General features: G+C 40.8%; 1 protein-coding gene across 1 annotated transcript in view; it reads right to left on the reverse strand.

Annotated features, from left to right (window-relative positions):
* grip2b (glutamate receptor interacting protein 2b) overlaps nt 1-3,233 on the reverse strand; it is a 258,941-nt gene extending 255,708 nt beyond the window's left edge. The window contains exon 1 of the mRNA XM_056447878.1: nt 3,098-3,233. Coding sequence (XP_056303853.1) covers nt 3,098-3,233 — 136 coding nt within the window. The remainder of the gene's footprint in view (nt 1-3,097) is intronic.
* Nucleotides 3,234-25,067: the final 21,834 nt, after the last annotated feature.

The raw sequence follows: 25,067 nt of genomic DNA on the forward strand, positions 1-25,067 counted from the left end.
AATGAATTTATAAATTGAAAAAACCCAACAGTGGAGTTTTAGGGTGGGGCTTAGGGGATCTGATTTAGGGGAACTGATTTTATTACCATCGAAAAACATGAATCCATAACACATTGAAAGGTTCTTTTGTGAGCCTCTTCCAGCTTTCCTTTTGTAAGGTTAAAGTAGATTCCCCAGGTGTGTTTTCAGAAAAGACAAGATATATTTAGCACACCGGAGCCAATCGCTCTCTCATTCTTGTCACATCGACTTCATCCAAATTCCAGAGTCACTTCGACTGCCATATTTAGACCTCGCTTTGCTGTAACACAATCTATTTTAACACTGTCTGGAAGCTTTTAAAACATGGTGTCGTGACATCGCAACCTTAGCAAACAAATGCCAACAATATCGAATCAAAGCAGATTAGACTGGAAACTCACACACTGAAAAGCCTTCCTGGTTTGATCTTTAATTCCCAAGGGAATAATTCAGTGCTATTTCAGGATAGTAAGTGTGTCTGTCTCTGGAACAATATAACAGTGATACCTAATAATACAGTTTTGCTGGTAATTACAGAGCGCTTCGGGGTGCAAGACAGCCTCCCCTCTGTGTAAACGTGAGACGCTTCATTAAAGACGCAGGATACATCAGAGAGGATATTCCGCTTGCTTTTAAATAATATATCACATGTAAAGCGATGTAATCTTCCTGGAGTGAGTGGGAGAAGAGATGGTCAGAAATTAGCATGTGTGGTGGTGTTATGCGTGTAGTGCAGAGGAACACCAGTGTGACTGAATTATTTTGAGCATTTATGAATGGTAGGATTGAATTGGAATGTGTAAAAAAAAGCTTTACAATGGTAAATAAACTTCCCAGCAGGCACAGGACATCAACATGATGTCAGATTGACGTTGTACCCCAACGTCGTGGGGGTGTTGCATTTTGATTGAAAACAAAAATTTTGTTGACGTCAGAACCCAATGTCAGGCCGACATCAGTGTCCAACCTAAAAATCAACCAAATATCAACGTCTAATGATGTTATAGCCTGACGTTGTGTAGACGTTACCACTTTGACATCTATCAGATGTTGGATTTTGGTTGCCATACCTGTCGAATAAATGTCAGTATTTGACATTTATATGACGTTGGTTTAAGATGTTGGCTCGGCAATGGGTTTTGTTCACTTTCCAACACAACCTAAAATCAACCAAATAAAATAATTTGACGTCGTGATTGGACTTCAAAATAACGTTGTCCTTAGATGCTGGCTAGACAAAGAATTTTGGTCACCTGACGTCACGACTTAACTCTAACCTAATATTAATGTCTTATGACGTTGTGTGCTTGCTGCGTTATTGCAGATTGAGATGGTTTGACAGAATTACAATACAATTTTATTGCAATTTAGGGCTATTTTGTTGAATTAGTGGCTAATTGGTCTAAATTTGTACAATCTGCAATGAATGCCCCAGTGACCTATCTAGACGTGCGCCTTTTATTTCCTAAAAATCTTAAATGTTTGCATGAATGAGATCATATAAATTTATACGAATTAATTCGCAAAAACTAGATCAGGTTGTGCAGCTAATGTTGTGCTATGTTAACAGAACTTTATTTGAGAGACGAGTAATTAAGTTAAGTAGCAGTGGCAGTGGCAATTTTTCGTCAATGGGAAAACAAGAAAATTTGTTGTCATAAATTTGACTACATTTTCGATTTTGCGAAGACAATACAGATGAAATGATAATAAAAAAACCTAGTAAAGCATGTCAAATTGTGTCAAATGCTATTTACTATTTAGATTGTGTTTGGTAGATTTAAAATGGGAAGAAAATGGAAATGTAACTTCATTCTATGACTGTAAGGGGCGCTTACCTAATAGCAAAATTACAACTATTCAGATTTTATACTGTATTCACAATGGTATTTAACAAGAGACTTCAATACATTGACCACTAGAGATTCATCTAGGCTTTAAGCCTACATTGCTGATGATCAAAATCAATACGCATGTTTAAAATGTATGAATTTATTTTTATAGTATTTTTATGTATTTATTTTAATGGTAGTCAAAAACAAATTGTAATACTGGGCTAAGACATTACAGACATCTTAAGGAGTACATACATTTTCTGTTGAATGTTCCTCAAATTTTTTTTCACAAAAAATGACTGAAATGAATGAATCAACACAAAATGAAATTTTCATCATTAACTCATACTAAAGACATTTTGAATGTGTGCAACCTATTCATCTTAGGAGCATAAGATATTTTAGAGAAAGTTTTGGCTGTTTTTGTCCATAAATTAAAAGTCAACAATGATTCGACTCTATATGACTTCAACTGTTTAATCAAAATATATTTTTGTTGTGCTTCACAGAAGATAGAAACTCCTGCAAATATATCCCTTTTACCAAATACTAAAAACTTCAGAAGAGTTGAGAGTCTTTTAGAAACGATTCCTGAAACCCTCAAGAGATGAAAGAATTAAAAAAATATGACAAATTGACTTCTCCGAATCGATTTGGACACAAAACCAACCATAAAAACCTAAGTGTCTTTAGACTTCCTGGAGATAATAATGCACCGGTTAATGCTCTTGTTAAAACACCCATTACTCATGCTAGTCCTAACTCTAAGAAGAGTAATGGTCTTTACTCAATTAATACCGGTGAAGCTCCACTGATCTCCGCAGACCTTTCCCTATCAAAACCGACAACAAGTCGAGACGATAAATAAAGTCAAGAATCATGACTGCGCCTCACAGAAACATCCATTACATTAAATATTCAAAACGCTAATACAAAATCAATTGGCTTGGAAACAACATGAGGAATGAGAAACCGCGTCTTCCACATTAAGTTCAAGAGTTTCGCCATTAATTCTATCCCTCTTCCCCTCAGAGGAAACATGATGGTAATAATTGAAGCAAGACTGACGGAATAAAAAAGAGAGAGCGTTTTTTTTTTCTTCTCCACAGAACACCACAGGTCAAAGTTAATATCAATCCCACAAAGCAGTAATGAAAAAAGGATTAGAGTGGGAGGAGGGGGAGACGGAGAGAGAGACAGAGCGAGAGAGAGAAAGTTTGCCAGGGGTGGTCTTGTCTTACCGCTGATGCAAAGGCTGAGAGAGCACAGACTCTCCTCGCAGGTCTCCGGGCTCTCGGGCTCCCAGTGAGACCCTCGTTCCCTTTTCCTGGGAGACATCTGTCTTACGATGTTTAAAACCCGGTTCACTCTATCCATCCTTCCCTTCGCTTCGCCTGACCGAATGTCCCACGATTCCACTCCAACGTGTCACATTAGACACGGAGACTCTTCTGAACGAGGAGACGCTCTGGCTGCTGGGATGCTACAGTTTTCGTTTGATTGTTTTTTTTTTGCAACAAGCCAAGAAACGGGAACAGAGGGGGGGAAATAAATAGAAATATATCCCAGTTTGCCTCTCTCTTTCTCTCTCACTGTGAATCTTTATCCCACTGCTTCCACAGCACAACTAGCAGTGAGTTGATCTTTTTTTACCTCCCTCCCTCTATCCAGCTTGCTCTATCCAACTCGCTCACTCTTGCTTTCATCTTTTTTTCACGAGGGTCCTCTCTAATCAGCTAATAATACCTCATTAGATTTGGGAAGAAGGGGAGGGGGTTAACTTTAGGATGGAGGACAGACTTACTGTGAAGTGGCCACAAAGAAAGGTAGGTCTACCTTGACGGTGTGAAGAAATCTGATTGGTGTTTTGTAGCTTTAGATCTGTTAGCTTTGAGGCTACATATATATGCCAACATACAGGTACAATTTGGGCTTATGTAAAATATACTGTAGGTCTTTTGAGTCTACTAAACATATTGATCATCTTGACCGTAACCAATGGCTTAACCAAATATTTGACCACTTAAAGTTTTGTAACTTTTTTCTAGGTCTGTTACCTATAAGGCTACATGTATATAGGCTACCTTACCAATAAAAGTTAAACTCTTATAAGATCTTTACAAATCCCATATAGATCTTTATATAGGTTTTATAAATGTTTCCATATTTTTTTCTTGGGAACATGGACTAAAATATTGATGATGTCATCTTGCAATTTGGCGAGCCAAATATACCAAATGACCAATTAAAGCTGTGTGACTACCTATATATGCTAAAGTACATGTACAATTTGGGCTTATATCAGATGAATTTGAACTTAAAGGTGTAACCAAATATTTAACCTTTTATGGGGCGTTCACCCCAGATGGAGCTTGAGCAAAAATTAATTTTAAATTTTGAGTTTACTTGATCAATTTGTGTGTCAAATTCACTTGATTCGGCAAATTTACATGTCGAATTCACTTCACAATAGATGCGGATTTGCATCACAAGTGGGGCTTCTGTCTGCACGATGTCTCTAGTTTCATTGCTAAATGGCTATCATGGATTTTGAGAAAGTAGCTGTGCAGTATGTGCTTTAGGAATTCTGAAAAACAGGGCAGATTTGTTAGGTGCCATGTCTGAGTCCACTAGATCCTTTCAGAGGTGAACCCAGCTCTGTGAGCTTATAAATTCTGAAACTGTACCTGGATAATGGAAGCTTTCAGTGGTACTTACAACTGATTCAAGCCCAGATTGATAAGCTTTACTAACAACCGGCACTATGTCATAATCATGCCCATACGCAAGCTCCAGATTTCTTAACGCAGCACGAATGTCCACTAAATTTCAGATTTTTCAACTCAAGCAATTAGTGCCTTAAGTACATCAAATGCACAAAAACTTCAAATCGCGCCACCTCAATTTTTTTGCGAATAGTGCCACAGGATGTCTATTTGCGTCTTTGCATTGACTTAACATGTAAATCACTCGCGCTTGACACTTAATCTGTGTTTGGTGTGAACACACCATTAGAGTTTAGTAAATTTAATATATGGCTAGGACACACCATGGTGATGGCCGGCCATTGGGCTTCATTGGTCCATCGGTCAGCATTGGTCCGGCTAGTTGGTTTTGGTGTGATCCACTTGTCAGGTTAATGTCAGAGCTCATTGGCCCAATTCAGCATTTAAAATCAGCGTTGGGCCGGTGGCTGAAGAGAGTGCTCTGACTGGTTACTCAGAAAAGAATCAGAGCGCAAGCGTGACATATCAAGTAAACAATTCAAGTCAAAAAGGAACATAATGAGGCCAGCTGTAATTTTTCTATATTTCTAAAATATTTTCAAACAATATAGATTATTAGATTATCAGTCATTTGCAGGAGCAAATCCCTTTGTGGTGAGAATTACTGCACTGAAAAAAGCCCAAAAACTTAAGGTAACTCAAATCGTTTGATAAAACTGATTGCAACAAATCATTTGAGTTAAAAAGACTAATCTATATGAGTACTGTGAACTTACTCCATTTAAGTTGAAGTAATGAGGCGTTTAATTAACTCTTTACCTTCAACAATAGAATTAACTTTCAGTCAATTTTGAGTTAACTAACTACACTTATTTCATTTGATAAAGTTGACCGTTGGGTTTTACAGTGTGTGATAATGGTTCTAAACTCTGCATTGTTTATGCTTTGCCATTCCGAATGAGAAAATAAATTCATAGTATTAATAAGAAAATGGGTGGAAAATAGTATGTGAAATGATTACTGTCCACATAAACAAAAAACATTATATGAATTTAATACTGTAGTATATCTGAACTCATAATAATTGAGATCAAAACAATTGATGAAATAAGTATCATGTACAAATTCATAACCAGCACTAGTAAACATGTGGGCCAAAAACCATTGATCTTATACCCTTTGTAAAAAAAAAAATGGTTTGTGTTAATGGCATCCCTGCCTTGCATTGTTTGGCATTGTTTTGCATTGTCCCGCCTCTACAAAACTCAAGCCACTGGATTGTTTAACCACCCACAAAATGACATTGCTAATCACTGACAAATGCAGCTGCTGGCAGCTGCACCAACAAACAAGCGTTTGCTGATGTGGCGCAAGAAGGCGTTAATCTCTTCATAATTCCCTTTAAGTCATTTTGGGAAAATCATCTCTCAAGAAAATGCCACATCACGAATCTCTCCGCAGCTGTTCGCTCTGCCTGCCTCCCACACAGAAGAGAACAGCAGAAAGAAGAAAGCTCTTTAAATTAAGTATTAACGTCATTATGTTCTCCAGAGGCCGTGGAAACACCCACAGGACACAATGCTAATCCGACAAAGTGGCTACACGTGTATGGGAAGAGTTCATTACCTACAGTACTTTTCCTCACAATAAAACATAGCAGGGCTCTAAAAATCAAATCAGGCAGGAAATGAATTTACTGTTGGTGGCTGAAAAGGAAAACTAAATATTAGTTGTGTTACGAACAGAATTACGATTATCAAAAATAAAATGTACGCAAATGTAATGTCTATAATATGATAAAATCTTTGTATTATGTGATTAACATTTTATTTTTATCGACGTTTCATAGACATTGCATTTGCATAATTTCACTAGTTACATCTAATGTGATTAAACAAATAGTAAGCATATTTTGGCATATATGTCTTGAATGAGGGCTCCGAGCTTGGAACATGTCCCGAACCAGAGAACAAGAAATTGTTTGCTTATCTGCTTGTACTCCTCTTGAACTTTGTTATTAGAACATTTTAGACAAAAGGTAAGTAATAAGGTATAGTATTATAATCACTGGGAAGTAAGTATGCAAACAAGTACACATACAATTGGAGCAGTTGTGGCCTAATGGTTAGAGAGTTAGAATCTGTAATTTAAAGGTTGCAGGATCAATTCCTAGTCCCGGCAGGAATTGAAGATGGAGGTGAGTGAATGAACTGCACACTCCATCTTCAATACCCAGCTGAACAAGGCACCTAAATCCTAATTGCTCCTCGGGCACTGAAAGCAATAGCTCCCCACTGCTCCAGGTGCATGCTCACTATACGTGTTACTGTGTGTTAGGGCTAGCATAGACTAGTCAACTCGTCGAACGATCAATTACTTTAACCACTAGTCGGCGCTGTCAGAAACAATCGACTACTTGAGCGTTCATTTGCCACAAATGAAATGAAAATGACAAATGTAACTAACAAACTCCACGATCCAAGGTTAAAAGCAGCCAACTACAATTGATGATTAAATTCAATATTATTTTAGATGCCTGACATCAACACCATGGGGAATCCTCTTGAATGGTCATGTAATGAACATCGGTTCCCCTTCATAAAGGAACTTCTATGTGTGTCTGTATAAACATATTTTGGGAGTGCTTTAGACGACCAATCACTTCTGAAGATAAGAAAACGGGCCAATGAAATGCCAATTGAATTGGCGGAGCTTAGCTCCACAGTTGAAACTGATGAGCCAACTAGGGCTATATCAGTCGGCTGCTGGAGCCAGCACATCAGAATTGTTGCTTCAGACCTGATCTGAGACTGAAGAACCCTTCTGCTGAGCCGACTTCCAACGCTGAAGGAAGCATTCCCTTCACCAGTGCGGAGAAAGACGTTTTAGCGGCGGTCGAGCTGGGTTTCCCGTTCCCTTGGCGTTTCGCTGGTGATCTAAAAGAGCAGTTTCTACAAAGAGCAGAATTCCCTAAGAGAGCACACGGTCGTGTAGCGCGTCTTTTTAAAGATGTCGTTTCGACCGTGCGTTTCTGGATTCGGTGGTTTCCTTGCCCCGGATGACAGGCACGAGTACTGCGTCACATGCTTGGGGGTCCAACATGTTGATGCGGTGCTCGCGGACAGTTCTTGCCCGCATTGCGATGGCTTGACTGTTGCACAACTGAGGTCGCGGCAAGCTCTTTTATTAGGGCAAGTCATCCCTGCTGCTCCCTGCCAAGCGGTTAGCACTCGTGCAGGCCTGAGGGTTACAGTGGGGGCTATTCCGTCGCCTTCGGGCCCGCGGACCCCTTGCTCCTCGTCAGTGCGCTTTGTTACTGCTTCAAGTGCGAGCGCTGGTCCATCCTCCAGGTTGCGCTTTCATTAGATGACACCGGAGACGTGATGTCCATCGCTGCATCGGAGGGCGGGTTGACATGCTTCGATAAAGATCCGGACCCCCAGCCACCCTCCGGGGTTGTCAGTGTGGTTTCGACTGGAGATGGCTTGTCCCCCAGAACAACGGCCGAACCACTTAGACGGGTGCTACGTGAGGGCGAAGAAGGCGAAGCCTTCTAGACCCCCCGTCCCCTTCTTCCCGGAGGTACACAGAGAGCTCACGCAGGCATGGAGGGCACCTTTTTCTGCCCAGTCCTCGTGCGCTCCTGCTCTCACCTCCCTCGATGACGGAGCGGCCAGGGGATATGAGGTGATTCCCCAGGTAGAGCGTGGACAATCTTTGTCCACAAAGCTGCTCCACTCGGAAACTCCCTTCCAAAGCGTGCAGGTTATATGAGTCTCTCATGGACAGAGCCTACACTGCTGCGGGCCAGGCCGCCTCCGCTCTGCATGCTATGGCCACTTATCAACGCTACCAAGCCGAGAAGCTGGCCGAGATGCAGGAGGGCGGTTCTCCCCCGGGCTTGCTGCATGAGCTCCGCACTGCAACCGATTATGCTCTCATGACTACCAAATCGGCTGTGCGTGCCCTGGGGAAGACGATGGCCACATTAGTGGTCCAGGAACCACCTCTGGTTTAACTTGGCCAATATTAGAGACGTTGACAAAGCTTGCTTTCTTAACGCTCCCATATCCCAGGCTGGCCTGTTTGGCGACACTGTGGGGGAGTTCACCCAGGAATTCTCCGCGGTGAAAGAGCAGTCCAAGGCGATGGGTGAAGTCATCTATCAGCGGGCTCGGAAAACTGCTCCTTCCGCTGCGACTGCTCCTCGCCGAGGGCATCCACCCGCGGCTTCAACATCTGCTCCGCTTCCGCTCCACCGGCCAAGCGGCAACGCCTAGCCTTCTGTGGGACTGCGACGCCCCCGCCCTAAGGCGCCGCTAAGTCCGGTAATCAGACCGCGAAGCGTCCCTGGGATGGACCATTCGGAGAAGAGGGGACCTACTCTTTCCGGTGGGGGCCGAGGATTATTACATCAGTCCACAACGACTCTAAACTCATCGCTGCCGGCCCCCGGGCTGGCGGCAACCAAATTTCCAAAAGAGCAGTTTCCTCTCTCTCCGGATGTGCAAACCCGAGTACTGCCAGTCTGGGACACTCCGCCTTCCAGCTCGCAGCACCAGGACCCTTCTCCTCAGGCCCTCAGAATGCAGCAGAACGGACTCCTTTCTCTCACTCTGTCCTCACTGCGGGATCCAGGGAGGAAGGTAAGAGAAATTCTCTTATTTTCAGCTCTTCCTCGGGATGCACCACTTCCTGGGATGAGCACTCCCATCCCGAGCTGCCCCTCCACTGGCACGTCAGTGATCGCTCCGATGGTGCCATTAGCGCGCGCTCTGCCAGCCTGGTTAGCGCTGCCTAGTGCATCGCGGTGGCTCATACGGACGGTAAGACTCGGCTTTGCGATTAAGTTCGCTATTCACCCTCCCAAGTTCACGGGTGTCCTTTTCATGAGGGTTAACCCCGAGAGCGCCCCTGTCTTGCGAGAGGAGATTGCAGTCCTCCTGGTGAAGGATGCAATCGAGGAGGTCCCTCCAGCCGAGATGGAGTCCGGGTTTTACAGTTCGTATTTCATTGTGCCCCAAAAGAGCGGGGGGTTAAGACCAATCCGTCATTTACACTAAATGCCTTTCAGAATGCTTACGCAGAAACGCTTGCTTCAGAACATCCGTCCACAGGATTGGTCTGCAGCCATAGACCTGAAGGACGCGTATTTTCATGTCAGAGGATGTGCAGAGGATATCTTACCTTGGGCTGGAGCTGGATTCGATTGCTATGGTTGCGCGCCTCTCCGAGGAGCGCACCAGGCTAATGCTTTCCTGTGTAAACGAGCTCCACAAGAAAATAGTGGTCCAACTGAAATGTTTTCATAGGCTCCTGGGGCATATGGCATCCGCAGCCGCAGTCACGCCGCTCTGTTTGCTTCATATGAGACCACTTCAGTGTTGGCTTCGCGATCGACGGATCTGGCTTTTCTATGGGCCAGAGTGCCCCTAGGGCTAGTATCCAGGCATGTTGTTGTAACGACAGATGCCTCCAGCACGTGCTGGGGGGCCGTGTGCAACGAGCATGCAGCCGTGGGTTCATGGTCCAGACCCCGCCTGCATTGGCATGTCAACTGCCTGGAGCTTTTGGCAGTGTATCTGGCTCTCCGGCGCTTTTTTCCAGTGTTGGAGCAGAAACATGTGCTGGTCAGGATGGACAGCATGGAGACGGTGGCTTATATCAACCGTATGGGGGTATACGCGCTCGCCGCATGTCTCAGCTCGCTCGCCGTCTGCTCCTTTGGAGTCATACGTGGCTGAAATTGCTGCGTGCCATTCACATTCCGGGCGAGCTCAACCGTGCAGCCGATGTGCTCTCACGGCAGCTAGTGTCCCGAGGAGAGTGGAGACTCCACCCTGATTCGGTCCAGAAGATCAATCTGTTTGCTTCCACCGAGAACGCACATTGCCAGCTGTTTTATTCCCTGACCGAGGCCCCCCTCGGCACGGATGCACTGGATCACAGCTGGCCATCGGGCACGCGCAAATATGCATTTCCCCCAGTGAGCCTAATCGCACAAACTTTGTGCAAAGTCAGGGAGGACGAGGAGCAGGTCTTGTTTGTTGCGCCCCTCTGGCCCAACCGGACCTGGGTTTCGGAGCTCACACTCCTCACGGCGGCCCCTCTTTGGCGCATTCCCCTAATGGAGGACCTCCTCTCTCAGGGACGGGGCACCATCTGGCACACCCGCCCAGATCTCTGGAACCTCCATGTGTGGTCCATAGATGGAGCGCGGAGGACTTAGGTGACTTACCGCCTGCGGTACTTAACACCATCACTCAGGCTAGAGCACCCTCTACGAGGCATGCCTACGCCCTGAAGTGGAGTCTATTCTCTGAGTGGTGCGCTTCTCGCCAAGAAGACCCCCGAACTTGCCAGATTAGTATTGTGTTATCCTTCCTTCAGGATAAGCTGGAGCGTAGGCTGTCACCCTCCACACTGAAGGTTTACGTGGCTGCGATCTCTGCTCATCATTACGCGGTGGATGGCAGCATGCTCGGGAAGCAAATTCATCCTGCCTGCCTCTCATGCCCTCTTGGGATCTCTCTATGGTCCTGGTGGGTCTGCAGAGAGATCCGTTTGAGCCACTTGATTCTGTATCACTTAAAACTCTGTCATTAAAGACAGCTCTGCTGATCGCATTGGCGTCATTCAAGAGAGTTGGGGATCTGGAGCCATTTTCGGTCAGCGAATCGAGCCTTGAATTTGGGCCGGGTTACTCTCGCGTTGTCCTGAGACCCCGACTTGGCTATATGTCCAAGGTTCCTACCACCCCATTTAGGGATCAGGTGGTGAACCTGCAAGTTCTGCCTGCAGAGGAGGCAGGCCCAGCCCACTCACTGCTTTGTCCCGTTTGCGCTTTACGCCTTTACGTAAAACGAACGCAAAATGTAAGATCATGTGAACAGCTCTTTATCTGTTACGGTGGTCGGCAGAAGGGAAGTGCCGTATCAAAACAGAGATTGGCCCACTGGTTAGTTGATGCCATCTCCCTCGCTTATCAATGCCACGGCAAGCCGCGCCCCCCTAACGTGAGAGTGCACTCTACCAGAGGTGTCGCTTCCTCATGGGCATTAGCACACGACGCCTCTCTAACAGATATCTGCAGAGCTGCGGTTTGGGCGACACCTATCACATTCGCGAGGTTCTATAACCTCCGAGTGGAGCCAGTTTCCTCTCAGTCATTGGGCAATCCCAATCAATTGGGGGGGAATTAAGCTCAGTGTCACAAACGCTTGCTGCGCCAAGCTCCCTAACCCAGAGATGCGTGCGCTTTTCCTACTCTACTAGTAAGTTCCCCTTCCCAGGCAAACCCTAGAGAATTCCTCCGAGGCCCCCAGCATCGACTCAGCGGAGGAGTCGAGTGCATGGCTCAGTGTGCAGTTGGTATGCCCATTTGGTCTACACGCATATTGCGGATCGGTGCCAGATATGTGCATCCCCATTTGGTGATGCCATATGCATTATTACCACGGTGTGTTCCCCCTTATTAGGCGGTCCAGTGTCTTCCCTAAACCGCTAACCAGCTTATCATATGTAGCACTCCCCCTCATTAGGGCTAGTCCATATGTCTTCTTACCATCAGGTCTCCCCTTCTAGGGTAGCAGGTGGTCTCTGCTGCGTCCTCCTCCTTTGGGGACTGGCATCCTTTCCCAACGTACTGTTGTATTTTCAAAACCCCTAGTCTATATTAGCTAGGTAAAAGCACACTTACGACCCCCGATTAAAACTTTTATTCCCATGTAATGGCAATATGTTGGGCCTAGGAGACGTTGGAAGGTTGCGCTCTTGGTGATGTCAGTGCGCTCACGCTTTGGCTTGGCAAACTACACATCAGGAGCGTGAAGGGCTTAGCTGCTGTGGTGCTTTCCATACAGTCTCCTGAAGTTTGTTTATACAGACACATGTAGAAGTTCCCTTATGAAGGGGAATGTCCTGGTTACGTATGTAACCCACGTTCCCCGAATAGGGAACGGAGACGTGTGTCTCCACTGCCACAGCACCTGAGTCTCCAGCTGGGAGCTGAGCGATCGGCTCTTCAGCAGACAAATTCTAATGAGCTGGCTCCAGCAGCCGACTGATATAGCCCTAATTGGCTCATCAGTTTCAGCTATGGAGCTATGCTCCACCAATTCAATTGGCATTTCATTGGCCCGTTTTTTTATCTTCAGAAGTGATTGGTCGTCTAAAGCACTCCCAAAGTCTGTTTATACAGACACAAGCAGAAGTTCCCTATTTGGGGAATGTGGGTTACGTTTGTAACCAGGACATTTCCTCTACTAGCCTGCATCCCTCTCACGTGGATGCGCTTCCATGAGCTTGACCACAGACAGTCTGTGGCTAGAGGATGATAGCGAGAATGACTTTTGTTCTTCATAAAGTTGGATGAAGTAAGATTCTATTCCTTCTTTCTGTCGAAACAGGGTAAATATAACATGATTACATTGCAAGACATGCATTTTATTCATAATTTTGTCGCTGTTTTTTACTACAACTTTCTCTACATGATGTCTGCATGTTAAAATATAATGTAATAATTTGCTTACTGTGTATATTTTATTTATTATTTTAATAATTATGTATTTATTTAATTTATTCATAAATAGTTTATTCTTTTTTTCACTTTGACTGTATATTGTCACTTGTTGAACTATTTCTTTTCAGAAGCAAAATTATTTTAATTCTTGTTATCACCGCTGGAAATTTAAATATCAACGTTTTTTTTATTAGGCTACATGTTGTATAACAGATTATTTATATGGCAACTGGTTGAAGGCTAATATATTTGTTCATGTTGTTATTCTATTAACTGCTGAAAACAGCAGAAATCAAGTGGTTAAATGAAATTTAGCCTACTTCAAAAAAAATTATTTATGTTTTAATTACTTCTATGAATACTGCATAATGAATATGAGTTTTCGAGATGCATTTTAGGTTTCCGGTGTAGCTGACTACTTTTACATTCTTTAGACTGCATTAAATGTAAAATTCAAAAGTTAATAAATGGCCTGAAGATGCAATGGCGCAGTAGGTAGTGCTGTCGCCTCACAGCAAGAAGGTCGCTGGTTTGAGCCTTGGCTGGGTCAGTTGGTGTTTCTGTGTAGAGTTTGCATGTTCTCCCTGCATTCGTGTGCGTTTGCTCCGGTTTCTCCCACAGTCCAAAGACATGTGGTACAGGTGAATTGGGTAAGCTAAATTGTCCATAGTGTACGTGTGTGTGGATGTTTCCCAGCAATGGGTTGCGGCTGGAAGGGCAGCCACTGCATAAAAACATGCTTGATAAGTTGGCAGTTCATTCTGCTGTTGAGACCCTGGATTAATAAAGTGACTAAGCCGAAAAGAAAATGAATGAATGAATAATTAGCCTACAGCTTTTTTCTTTTTTACTTTAGTATTTTTATTATTTTATTTTATGCATTTTCAATTGTAACTATTTATTAATGTATTATTTATTTAATTTTATTTCTGAACTAGTTTAAGTAATTATAAACTAGAATAAGTTTATAAACTTAAAATAAGTTTCACTTATTAGTTATTATTAGTGCTGAAAACTTGTTAAATAATAAAGTTACTTTAATAACTTATTAAAGTATTACAGGATGCACATGGAGTTCGCTTCACGTACAGGAAGCCTATGACGCAGATGTTAAGATTACAATGTTGCGTGCAGCTTTTTTTTTTTTTTTTTAACTTTTCAAAAAAAATTATGTAATATCAATGTTTTGAAAATTTATGTTAGGCCTATGAAACTGTTGCATTCAGCTATGAATTAATAAAACGTGTATTGAGAAGGATTTCTTTGTGTCTTTTTAACTAGCTTGAAACACGGGTAGTTGAGTAACTTGAGTTTTGCTTTGAAAAGAAATCAATAAGCAGAAACCAGTAGTCGTGCAAGCCCTACTGTGTGTGTGCTTTCACTTAAAATGTGTGTGTACTAAGATGGGTTAAAATTGGTTGAAATTGATTATATTAGATTCCATTTTATGTAGCACCAAGGACCATGATTTCAGCTAAATATCTTTAATTTTCTACTGAAGACAAACGTCTCCAACATTGCAGGCGAGATATACCCTAAACATGTTTATTCAAACAGCATTTTTCATTTCTTGAGATATTTTCTGGAAGACAAAAATGCACAAAACATCATATTGTGAAGATTTTTTACTGTCTATTTTCCAAATATTTATGAGTTCCTTCTATGTTTGCCTTTTCTGCCTTACATGTGGTTCAAACTTTGTCAAAACTGTTTTTGATAAATTATTCACAAAGAACATTTTATTTTTTGAGAAATGAACTCTTTCTTCACTGCACTTTAATGAAGAGATAACACAGCTAGCAGATAGGATCTCAAACTGCTAGCATCGTTATGAAGTCCACCAGACATACAAACAGATATAGTATTGTTGAAAAGTAACCAACTGAAGTTAACAATGCTAATAACACTTGTTCAGTGGCATAAGAGAAATGTAGCTGTTTTCAAAATAGGGTAGCAGTTTAGCGCTAAACGTTAACAATTAGTCTCATATGATAGAAAGTCTCATTTAATTGAGTGCGTTCATTTGATTGGAATTCAGTTTGAGCTTCTGCCACCATTTTGTAGCTTATAAAAATGCTAATGTTTGTAGCATGATCAAGGTTCACTCAAAAAGCCTTACTGTTGAATGAAATACAATAGTTATACACTTAAAAAAACTTAAATATGCTACCTTATTTTCACTTGCAGTTAGCTGATTAGCTATTGTTCTCAAAATAAGAGCTTGACTACAGTTTCTCGACTTTAAACGAATCACTTGTAGCTTGTCAAGCTTAAAGTATCCTCCTGCAAGGCATATTGTGCATGAGTCATATGGACAACTTTTCTGGTACTTTTTTTGTCTCTGTTGGAGCTTGACAGCCACGATTCACATCCAATTTTATTGTAAAAGTTTCTTTTAAAAAGATATACTGCCTACTCCTTTTGTGATTCACGGAAGAGGGGGAAAATATCAAACAGAGTGACATGAAGGGAAGAAAATGATGACATTACTTTTATTTTTGAGTTTCATCTGTGTCCTTAGGCTAATTACTACAGTGATAACCCTCGACATTGGCTCAGAAATGCAAAATGTTCTAATACGACTGCAAAGTGTGGCATCTGAAATCGGTTTGGAAAGTAGAACACTGATTATAAATGCTTGAAAATCACTTTTTAAAACTCCTTTTTGCTGAGCAGCTGTTTCCTTTAAGTTCACCTGTCTCGCAAAGTTCTTCCTCGGCAGGAAAGACTGATCTGAAAATCTAGGACATAAGCAGTGCCATTTATCAGGAAAAAAATGATTTGCACTTATGGAAAATCGAGGCATTTGACGTGAATTGACATTGGAGAGTAATTATGGATTAGGGATGAAAATGTGGGAAATTAACACGTCCGTCCATCCATCCATCCATCCATCCATCCATCCATCCATCCATCCATCTACCTATCTATCTATCTATCTATCTATCTATCTATCTATCTATCTATCTATCTATCTATCTATCTATCTATCTGTCTGTCTGTCTGTCTGTCTGTCTGTCATCTTTCTATCTACCCAACTGACTTCATTTCTATCTATCTATCTATCTATCTATCTATCTATCTATCTATCTATCTATCTATCTATCTATCTATCTATATATCTGTCTGTCTGTCTGTCTGTCTGTCTGTCTGTCTGTCTGTCTGTCTGAACATGAGACTAATTCCTGTGACGTTCCAAGGACAGACGAGTCTTCGCTGAGGCCAGCTTCCAGCCTCCGCCGCTGACCAGCAGCTCTGCACAAGACGTTTGGCCAGCGGAGAAATTAAAATGGTCTTGCCCAACTGAGTCTGGTTTCTCTCAAGGTTTTTTTCTTCACTTCGGGATCGGGATCTGTAGAGCCGCGCATCGTTGGATTTGCTCTTCAGTGTTTGGACTCTCAGTAGTGATTTTTAAACCACACTGAACTGAGCTAAACGGAACTGAACTTAAACACTAAAAAACCGAACTACACTGTTCCAATTTACTATGACCTTTTATGTGAAGCTGCTTTGACACAATCTACATTGTAAAAATGCTATACAAATAAAGGTGAATTGAATTGAATTTTTAAAATGTTTTTTTTTTTTTTGTAAAAAGAGTATAGGGTCAATAGTGACCCTATGTGTAAAGTAAATTTTCTGTCCAACAATAATTCAGTATAGAATGACTGTTGAATGCATGTGTCTTTGACTAAAACTAAATTTTAGTTTTATTCTATAAACTTACAATGACATTTTAAAAAATTTGTCCTAAATGACAGTATTTTTAACAAAATATTATCAGAACTTAAATATTAACATTTTACTCAAACACTTAAATTCAATATATCAAAGTTCTTTTTAAGTATATACATTTTCACAGATCTATAAATCTAAAAAGAGTTTTACTGTACATACATGCATGCATACATAATATAAGTTGATTTGATCTTTTTATGACATGACAAGGCTATTTGCTGCATTCATTGCAAATGCTGAATAATTAATTCTCAAAAAAACATTTTTTATAGATGTAATTAACATTAAATAACATTTACAGTACATGTAATATAATAAAACAGATCTCCTACTTTTAATTTTAGAGATTTAAACCTTTTAATGAAATTTAACTATATAAATATGAATACATAGAGTGTCAAACTCAGACTCAAAGTCATTGATGGAAATAATGCCAAATAGACTACCCAAAGCCACTAATAAAACTAAATATAAACACACAATACTTCCCTCTCACTCCTCCTCTAGAACAAAGAAATATGATCATATTACTCCAGTTCTTTTCATCATTGCATTGGCTCCCTAATAAACATCATATAAATTGTCTTTTTGATAAATCTTATTGACTACCTACAAAGCCCTGAACGGATTTAGCTCTCCAATATTTGAGGGAGTTCCTGGGGCCTCATAAATCAACGCTGCGTACGCACAAAACTTTGCGTATGCCAGGTTTCACGCTCACGTTTGGATTTACTAATGATGAAATGAACGTGAGAATGTGCATTGGGCTATGTCAACTTCATGTCTGGCGTACGTGCATTTCTTGTGTGTGTTTGTTTTATTTCCATTGGCGAATCCTAGAGGCAATTTTGTTAAATTGCACACTACAAAGTATCTTTGAGCCGTGCAATGGCAGCTGTATGGGATGGGATAATCCGTATGTCTAGTAAGCATATAAGATTTCCATACCATGCAGTTGACCAGCCAAACATTAAAGCGCAATTTGCAGCGATTGCCGATTTTCTCAGTGTAATTGGAGCGATCTAATGCTCGCATATTGCTATAAAGGCGCCATCTGAAGATGAATTTGCATAGACTACATGAATCGGAAATATTTCCATTCAATAAATGTGCAAATAATATGTGATACTCATAATATTCTCATAATATGTGATGCGCTTAACATAATACACACATTTATTAATGATTCCTACTTGTCTTCCATGCACTTTACGAGCTATGCTACTCGCACTGCTGCTGGCTGCTCTCTTTAGCTTTGCTGTCTCTGTCGATTAAATCGCTCAACTAGCTCAATCCAACGACAAACTTGCAAATAACACAGTTTTTTCTCTGGTCAACCTCCGATAGGAGCACCTCCAATTCACATTCTGTTCAAAGTTTCTCGTTTGCTTGCTTTTGCCATTACTTTTTTATTTGGTTTTGCCAAAGCATACTCATTACCATATTTATTAGGGGGAGGAGGCAGGGAGTGGTTTTGTGCTCGTGCACGTGCGCTCAGTTTCACATTAATTTTGGTGTACAAAGAGAATATGCGTGGGATTCTGGAATTCAACGCAAGTCTTCGTACATGAGGCCCCTGGTGTATTACAGCCACTCATGTCCACCACACCCAATTAATTCTGGACAAATTGACTATTCCCAGAATATCAAAATCAACTGTAGGGGGTGGATCTTTCTAACATCTGGCACCTAAACTCTGGAACTTTGGAAGGTTTTGGTGAATATGAGGGTGAATAAATGAAGACTGAGGGCTCTATTTTAACGATCTAGGCACAAAGTCTAAAGCGCATGGCCAAGCGAATTAAGGGTGTGTCCGAATCTACTTTTGCTATTTTAAGGACAGAAAAATACACTCTGCGCCCAGGTGCATGGTCTAACAGGCTTGTGCTTATTCTCTTAATGAGTTATGGGTGTGTTTTGAGCATAACCTGCATTAAACCAATCAGAGTCTTATCTTACCTCCCCTTTAAGAGTCAGTTGCACATTTGCTATTTACATGGCGGACTTTGTAAGAGGAAAAACTGGATGCTTTACTAGCAAGCAAACAGTTAAACAGACCATCTGCAGCGCAAGGATAAAGAACAAGCCTCCTCTATTCGGTCTCTTTACTTTCTTATTACTTTTACTCTTTACTTTATTCCTTTACTTTTGTGGAGTAAGGAAACAATGGAAACTCACTCCACTGAAGACATCCATTAGCCTATATATTTAGTTTTGTTTGTTAAGCGCAAAGATTTGTTTCAAAACTATTTCTAAATTCAGTTCTAATGACTGCACATTGGGCTGGACTTTAAAGCAGCTTTTAGTTGGAATGGCGCAGTCTATTTCAGTTCCTCAAAATAGCAACGCACCAACAATGCGCCCTAACACACCTCCTTTATAAACCAGCACACCCATGAGTCCACAATGTAGTGCAAATGGATTTGCTATTTAAACAACGTGGTGCAAAACGTAAAAATTAAGGTTGCGCTGGTCTGGATATAGCAACAAATCATGCCAAACACGTCTTGCGCCTTATTGCACCAGGTGTATGATAGGGCCCAGTGTGTTTATTTCTGGGTAAACATCTCTATAAGGAGTTGTGCAATGCATATATTATTACAGCCAGGCACAACCCAGTCAAATCAGTCCTTAAAAAAATCATCAGATCTGCATAATTTCAGTCACAAACCACCTTTAAATAGTTGCCATGCTCCCGTGGAGTTCCCATATGCTCGTGAAAGTGAGGGCAGAAACGGAGTTTGCCAGTTTTCTTAAATTGTCATACTTTCAGAGTTTTAACTGGGTCAACTGTGTGCTGAGGAAAGATAATGCAGTTCCTTTTCATCCCTGACAGAGAGAGATGGAGAAGAAGTGCAAGAGAGGAGAGAGAGAGCTTCTGTATGGCTACATCTGAGCGGGGTAAAAATGGGATCAGTCAGTCAGCGCACACACATAACACACACAGACTCACACAACTAGCACCAAACTAAAGAAGACCAGTCAAAGCGATTCCCTGTGGCATATTAGAGAAGTATGATATATGGTTTTGGAAGGATGTTCAAGTGTGTGTGTGTTCATCTGATTCTCCCCTGATCGTCTCAGATTACACTCTATGCCGCCTGAGAAATAAAATCTTCTCTAAAAGGAAAAACACATAGCAATACTGCTTCAAACCCTACTTAACTGTGTTGTTGTCTGCTATGGGTGCATAGAAAGCTTCTGAAGAAACCTAATAAGTAACTGATTTTAAAATGTTTCTATATACGAAACATTCTCTTGCGCAGACATTCGTGCAATCACACTATCTAAAAACATTCCCAATTGGTTCCAATATTTCCAATTCTATTTTCCTATTCATGTTGATACTTTCAACTGAAAATGAATATTGAGTAGGGCGTGGGGCTTTTTTGTGCATCATTTTCTAATAGCAAACTAACAGTAAGAGGTAAGTCTGCGCAATATATCGTTTCAGCATCGATATTGCAACGTGCTAGTCTGAAAGTGTCACATCTTAAGAATTTAAAGCAAATTTAAGCCATTTTATCACAATAAATGAATTGTTTGTAGCTTAATGATTCCCACTGAAGCTAAGCAGGGCTGTGCCCGGTCAGTACCTGGATGGGAGACCACATGGAAAAGCTAGGTTGCTGCCGGAAGTGGTGTTAGTGAGGTCAGCAGGGAGCACCTGTGGTCTGTGTGGGTCTTAATGCCCCAGTATAGTGACAGGGACCTTATACTGCTCAGTGAGCGCTATCTTTTGGATGAGACGTTAAACCGAGGTCTCTCTGTGCTCATTAAAAATCCCTGGATATCCTTCGACAAAGAGTAGGGGTTTAACCCCGGCATCCTGGCCAAATCTGCCCACTGGCCTCTGTCCATCATGGCCTCCTAATCCTCCCCATATCATAATTGGCATAATCACTTTGTCTCCTCCCCACCAATCAGCTGGTGTGTGGTGTGCGGTCTGGCGCAAAATGGCTGCGTCGCGTCATCCGGCTGGATGCTGCACACTGGTGGTGAATGAGGAGATTCCCCCTTGTGTAACGCGCTTTGAGTGCCAGAAAAGCACTATATAAATGTTATTTATAAATTTATTTACATTTTTTATACTTTTATGTGAAGCTGCTTTGACACAATCTACATTGTAAAAGTGCTATACAAATAAAGGTGAATTGAATTGAATTGAATACTTCTTGTCAAAGGCTTGATTCTGATTGGCTGGTAAACATTACAATATTTCCAGTTATACGCACAGCTAAAATAGTTCCATCGCATATCACAATGCTGAATGCTTTCAATTATAAAACAAAAACTACCAAAGCATACACACAGGAGCTGTTTGAGGACAAGTGCTTGATAAAAGTCTTGATAAGTGGTATGTGATATGTTGTGGTTACCATAGTGTAATCCACATTCAATGACCCAGAGTTAATTAATTCTTACTTAACACACAAAAATAAATGGCACTCCTTCCACATTCATTCACAACTGATACCAGTAGAGTCTAATGTTAGCATGTTGCCAAGCTAACAGCTCAATATTCAAAATTAAATAAAACATGAAAATATAAACACGTTGCTAAGCTAACAAAACTACCATTAAACAATGTTAAGAGTCATTTTTAATTTGTATTAAATGCAACCACACAATGACTACATTAAAATGGACATCAGTAATCTAATTATTTGCCTTAATCTGAATAAGACAATAATATGATTAAGGTGTTTACATGTTCCTTTCATGATCCTGTTTTACATGTTATAGCACATAATTCGATTAACGTCATTGCATCACTACGTTATCCACATTTCCTCCAGAGTTTCATGTAATTTTGGGTGTTTCATTTTTAATTTTTCGACTTCAACTGCAGTTTAGCACTTTCATTCAGGAACATTTCATTCATGCCCTCGTGACAAACAAGACATTGGATTGGACTATGGACTGGTGTTTAATGGAATTAAAGGTAATTAAAAATCTCTGTTTACATAGACTCTTAATCAGAGTATGGTCAGAGTAATAATCGTATTAAAATCTGAGTATTGGTGTCCATGTAAACATACTCAATCAACCAACATTCAACGGATTACTACAAAATCAGATTTTAGTAATAAGCTAAGCTAATAGGTCAATGATTTAAAATTAAACTATTTTTATGATCATTATTCAGTACATTACAGAACAATTCTCATAACACAAGTAACACACACACACAACTAATATTCTCAAATGATTTGCAAAGTATCTTGTGTAAACATGTTGCTAAGCTAACAGCATAATAATTCACCATTAAGCAATGTTAAATGCCATTCTAGTCAACACATGAGTACTTGCCTTGCACAAACTTGTTAAAATTAAGTAAACAGTTTAATACTCTAGAATTAAAAGCATTGTGCTTTAGGCACACTATGGGGTGCTTTTTCTCAAAGCGACCTGATTGGTAAATTTTTTTTACCCAAAGTTAATTTTAATGTATTTTAAATGTGGGTCAAGACAGGCCAAACTTACATGGCCCACATATCAATTTTTTAATATCTGGGCCAAATACTACATTTTACATATGGCCCAAATCTTGTGTGCCTCCTTAAAGATGGTGCCACCTCTGTCAAACACGGGCCAAGTTTGGCCAACATGCTGTATGCCAGTGCCGAATAAATGCCTGCTGTGCCAGCTTTATGCCAAATCTGCGCCAGAATTCTTTGCTACTCGTGAACCCATCCATCATTGTGAACTTCAATTCAATACTCTTCCTGCAGTGGATTCTGGGATGGTCTTATTCACATGCACAAAAAATACATTCAGTTCTGCCTTTTTGTGTAATTTTCTGTAAGATAAAGGAATATAATTAGGCTCTTTGTTCCTTTCAAGCCTTTGTGATGTGAGAACATGACACCCGAGGAGCCTTAAAAAAATCGTACCTACGAGCAAACTTTTCATTATGATTCAGAAGACAACTACACCATCAGCTTGTAACTTTTAATAATAATAAAAAAGTACACCATATTTGTCTTTCCTAGAGTTTCCTAATCTTTGAGTTAGACCATCTTTGTGTAAACTAAACATTGATTTTGGCACAGAATCAACACTGATACGTCGGCTTCGTTCCAAACCAATTTCAAGTCATGACAGGCTTACTCAAGGCTTACTCAAAACTCAAAGGCTTTTCTAAAGGATCGCTGGAGTTCTTGTTCAAATCAGAATTTCTGATTAAATACCATTTGTTATGAGATTAAAGCAAAGTTAGATCTAGCTTTAAATGTGTTTAACTAGTTGTATTTTCACTCATTCACTTTCCTTAAGATTATTTCCTTCTTTATCAAGGATTGCCACAGCTGTAATATTGGCTTTATCTATATTTCACATATGGAAATATACTCATGTATGGCCATATATTAAATTATAACTAATATATGTGAAAACATTCATTCATTCATTTTCCTTCAGCTTAGTCCCTTTATTTATTAGGGGTCACCACCGCGGAATGAACCCCCAACTTATCCAGCAAATGTTTTACACAGTAGATGCCCTTCCAGCTGCAACCCAGTACTGGGAAACATCCATACACACTCATTCACACACATACACTACGGCCAATTTAGTTTATTCAATTCACCTATAGTGCATGTCTTTGGTCTATAGGGGAAACCAGAGCACCCGGAGGAAACACACACCAACACTGGGAGAACATGCCAACTGACCCAGCCGGGACTCAAACCAGCGACCTTCTTGCAGGTAGGTGACAGTGCTAAGCAAATGGATAAAAATGTATATTTTTGCAACATTTTGAAGTATATGTTGCATATATGAAGTATGTTTTATATATGTGAAATCCAAACATGAACTTGTATGTCATATGTGTAATTTGAATATACTGACATAAGATTCAGGGTGAAGCAATGGCGCAGTATAGCGCTGTCGCCTTACAGCAAGAAGGTCACTGGGTCGCTGGTTCGAGCCGAGGCTCAGTTGGCATTTCTGTATGGAGTTTGCATGTTCTCCCTGCGTTCGTGTGGGTTTCCTCCGGGTGCTCCGGTTTCCCCCACAGTCCAAAGACATGCAGTACAGGTGAATTGGGTGGGCTAAATTGTCCGTAGTGTATGAGTGAGTGTGGATGTTTCCCAGAGATGGGTTGCGGCTGGAAGGGCATTCGCTGCGTAAAAAATTGCTGGATAAGTTGGCGGTTCATTCTGCTGTGGCAACCCCGGATTAATAAAGGGACTAAGGTGACAAGAAAATGAAATATAAGATTCCTAGGTTTACATTAATTTTAGGGTTTCTGCAGGTTTCATCAAGTCAAATTTAAGACTTTTAAGACCATTATGAATGAGATTTTAGATTTATACAGGACTAAACACTAAGGATTTTTTGTAATTGCCCGGTTGGACAAATGGACTTGAAAAAAAAACCCAAATGTAGTTATTCCCAGTGGTGTAAGGTAACAAGTTACAAATACTCAAATTACTGTAATTGAGTAGTTTTTCTCAGGAGCTGTAATTTACTAAGTAGTTTTAAAAATGTCTACTTTTACCTTCCCTTGACTACATTTTTACTCTTTACATTTTGTACTTTTACTCTACTACATTTCCTTCAACCTGCAGTCACTACTTTATTTTTCTTGTCTATGGGGATTAGAAAAATCAGTCTTGTGATTTCCGTCCAATAAAATCGTACATAGAGTAGAAGGTAAATCACATCATAATGAAATACCTCAAGACATGGGTGATTTAAAATTGCAGCAAACTGTTTGGAAGCATTAGAATTGTCCAAGAATACGTCCAAAATCTTTACATGCACTGACCCAGAGACTGTTTAGATGCATGTCACTGATGAGAAAATGACAGATGTTTACTGTATGATGACTGAAATGGCCTTAAACACCCAGCAGGCACAAGATGCCAACATGACACCAGATTGACGTTGTACGCTAACGTCATGAGGACAATGCATTTTGTTTGGAAATGAAAATCGGGTTGACATAAGAACCCAACGCCAGGCCGACAATGTCAATGTCCAACCTAAAAGCAACCAAATATCAGCCTCTAATGATGTTACATCTTGACGTTGTGTGGACATTACTACTATATTATCTATCAGATGTTGGATTTTGGTTGCCATACCCGACAAATAAATGACAGTATTTGATGTCAATATGACGGTTTAAGATGTTGGATCAATGTTGGATTTTGGTCACTTTCTAACACAACCTAAAATCAACCAAATATCAACATAATTTGAATGTCGTTATTG

Source organism: Danio aesculapii, chromosome 22 (genome assembly GCF_903798145.1).
Source record: "Danio aesculapii chromosome 22, fDanAes4.1, whole genome shotgun sequence".
Taxonomy (NCBI): domain Eukaryota; kingdom Metazoa; phylum Chordata; class Actinopteri; order Cypriniformes; family Danionidae; genus Danio; species Danio aesculapii.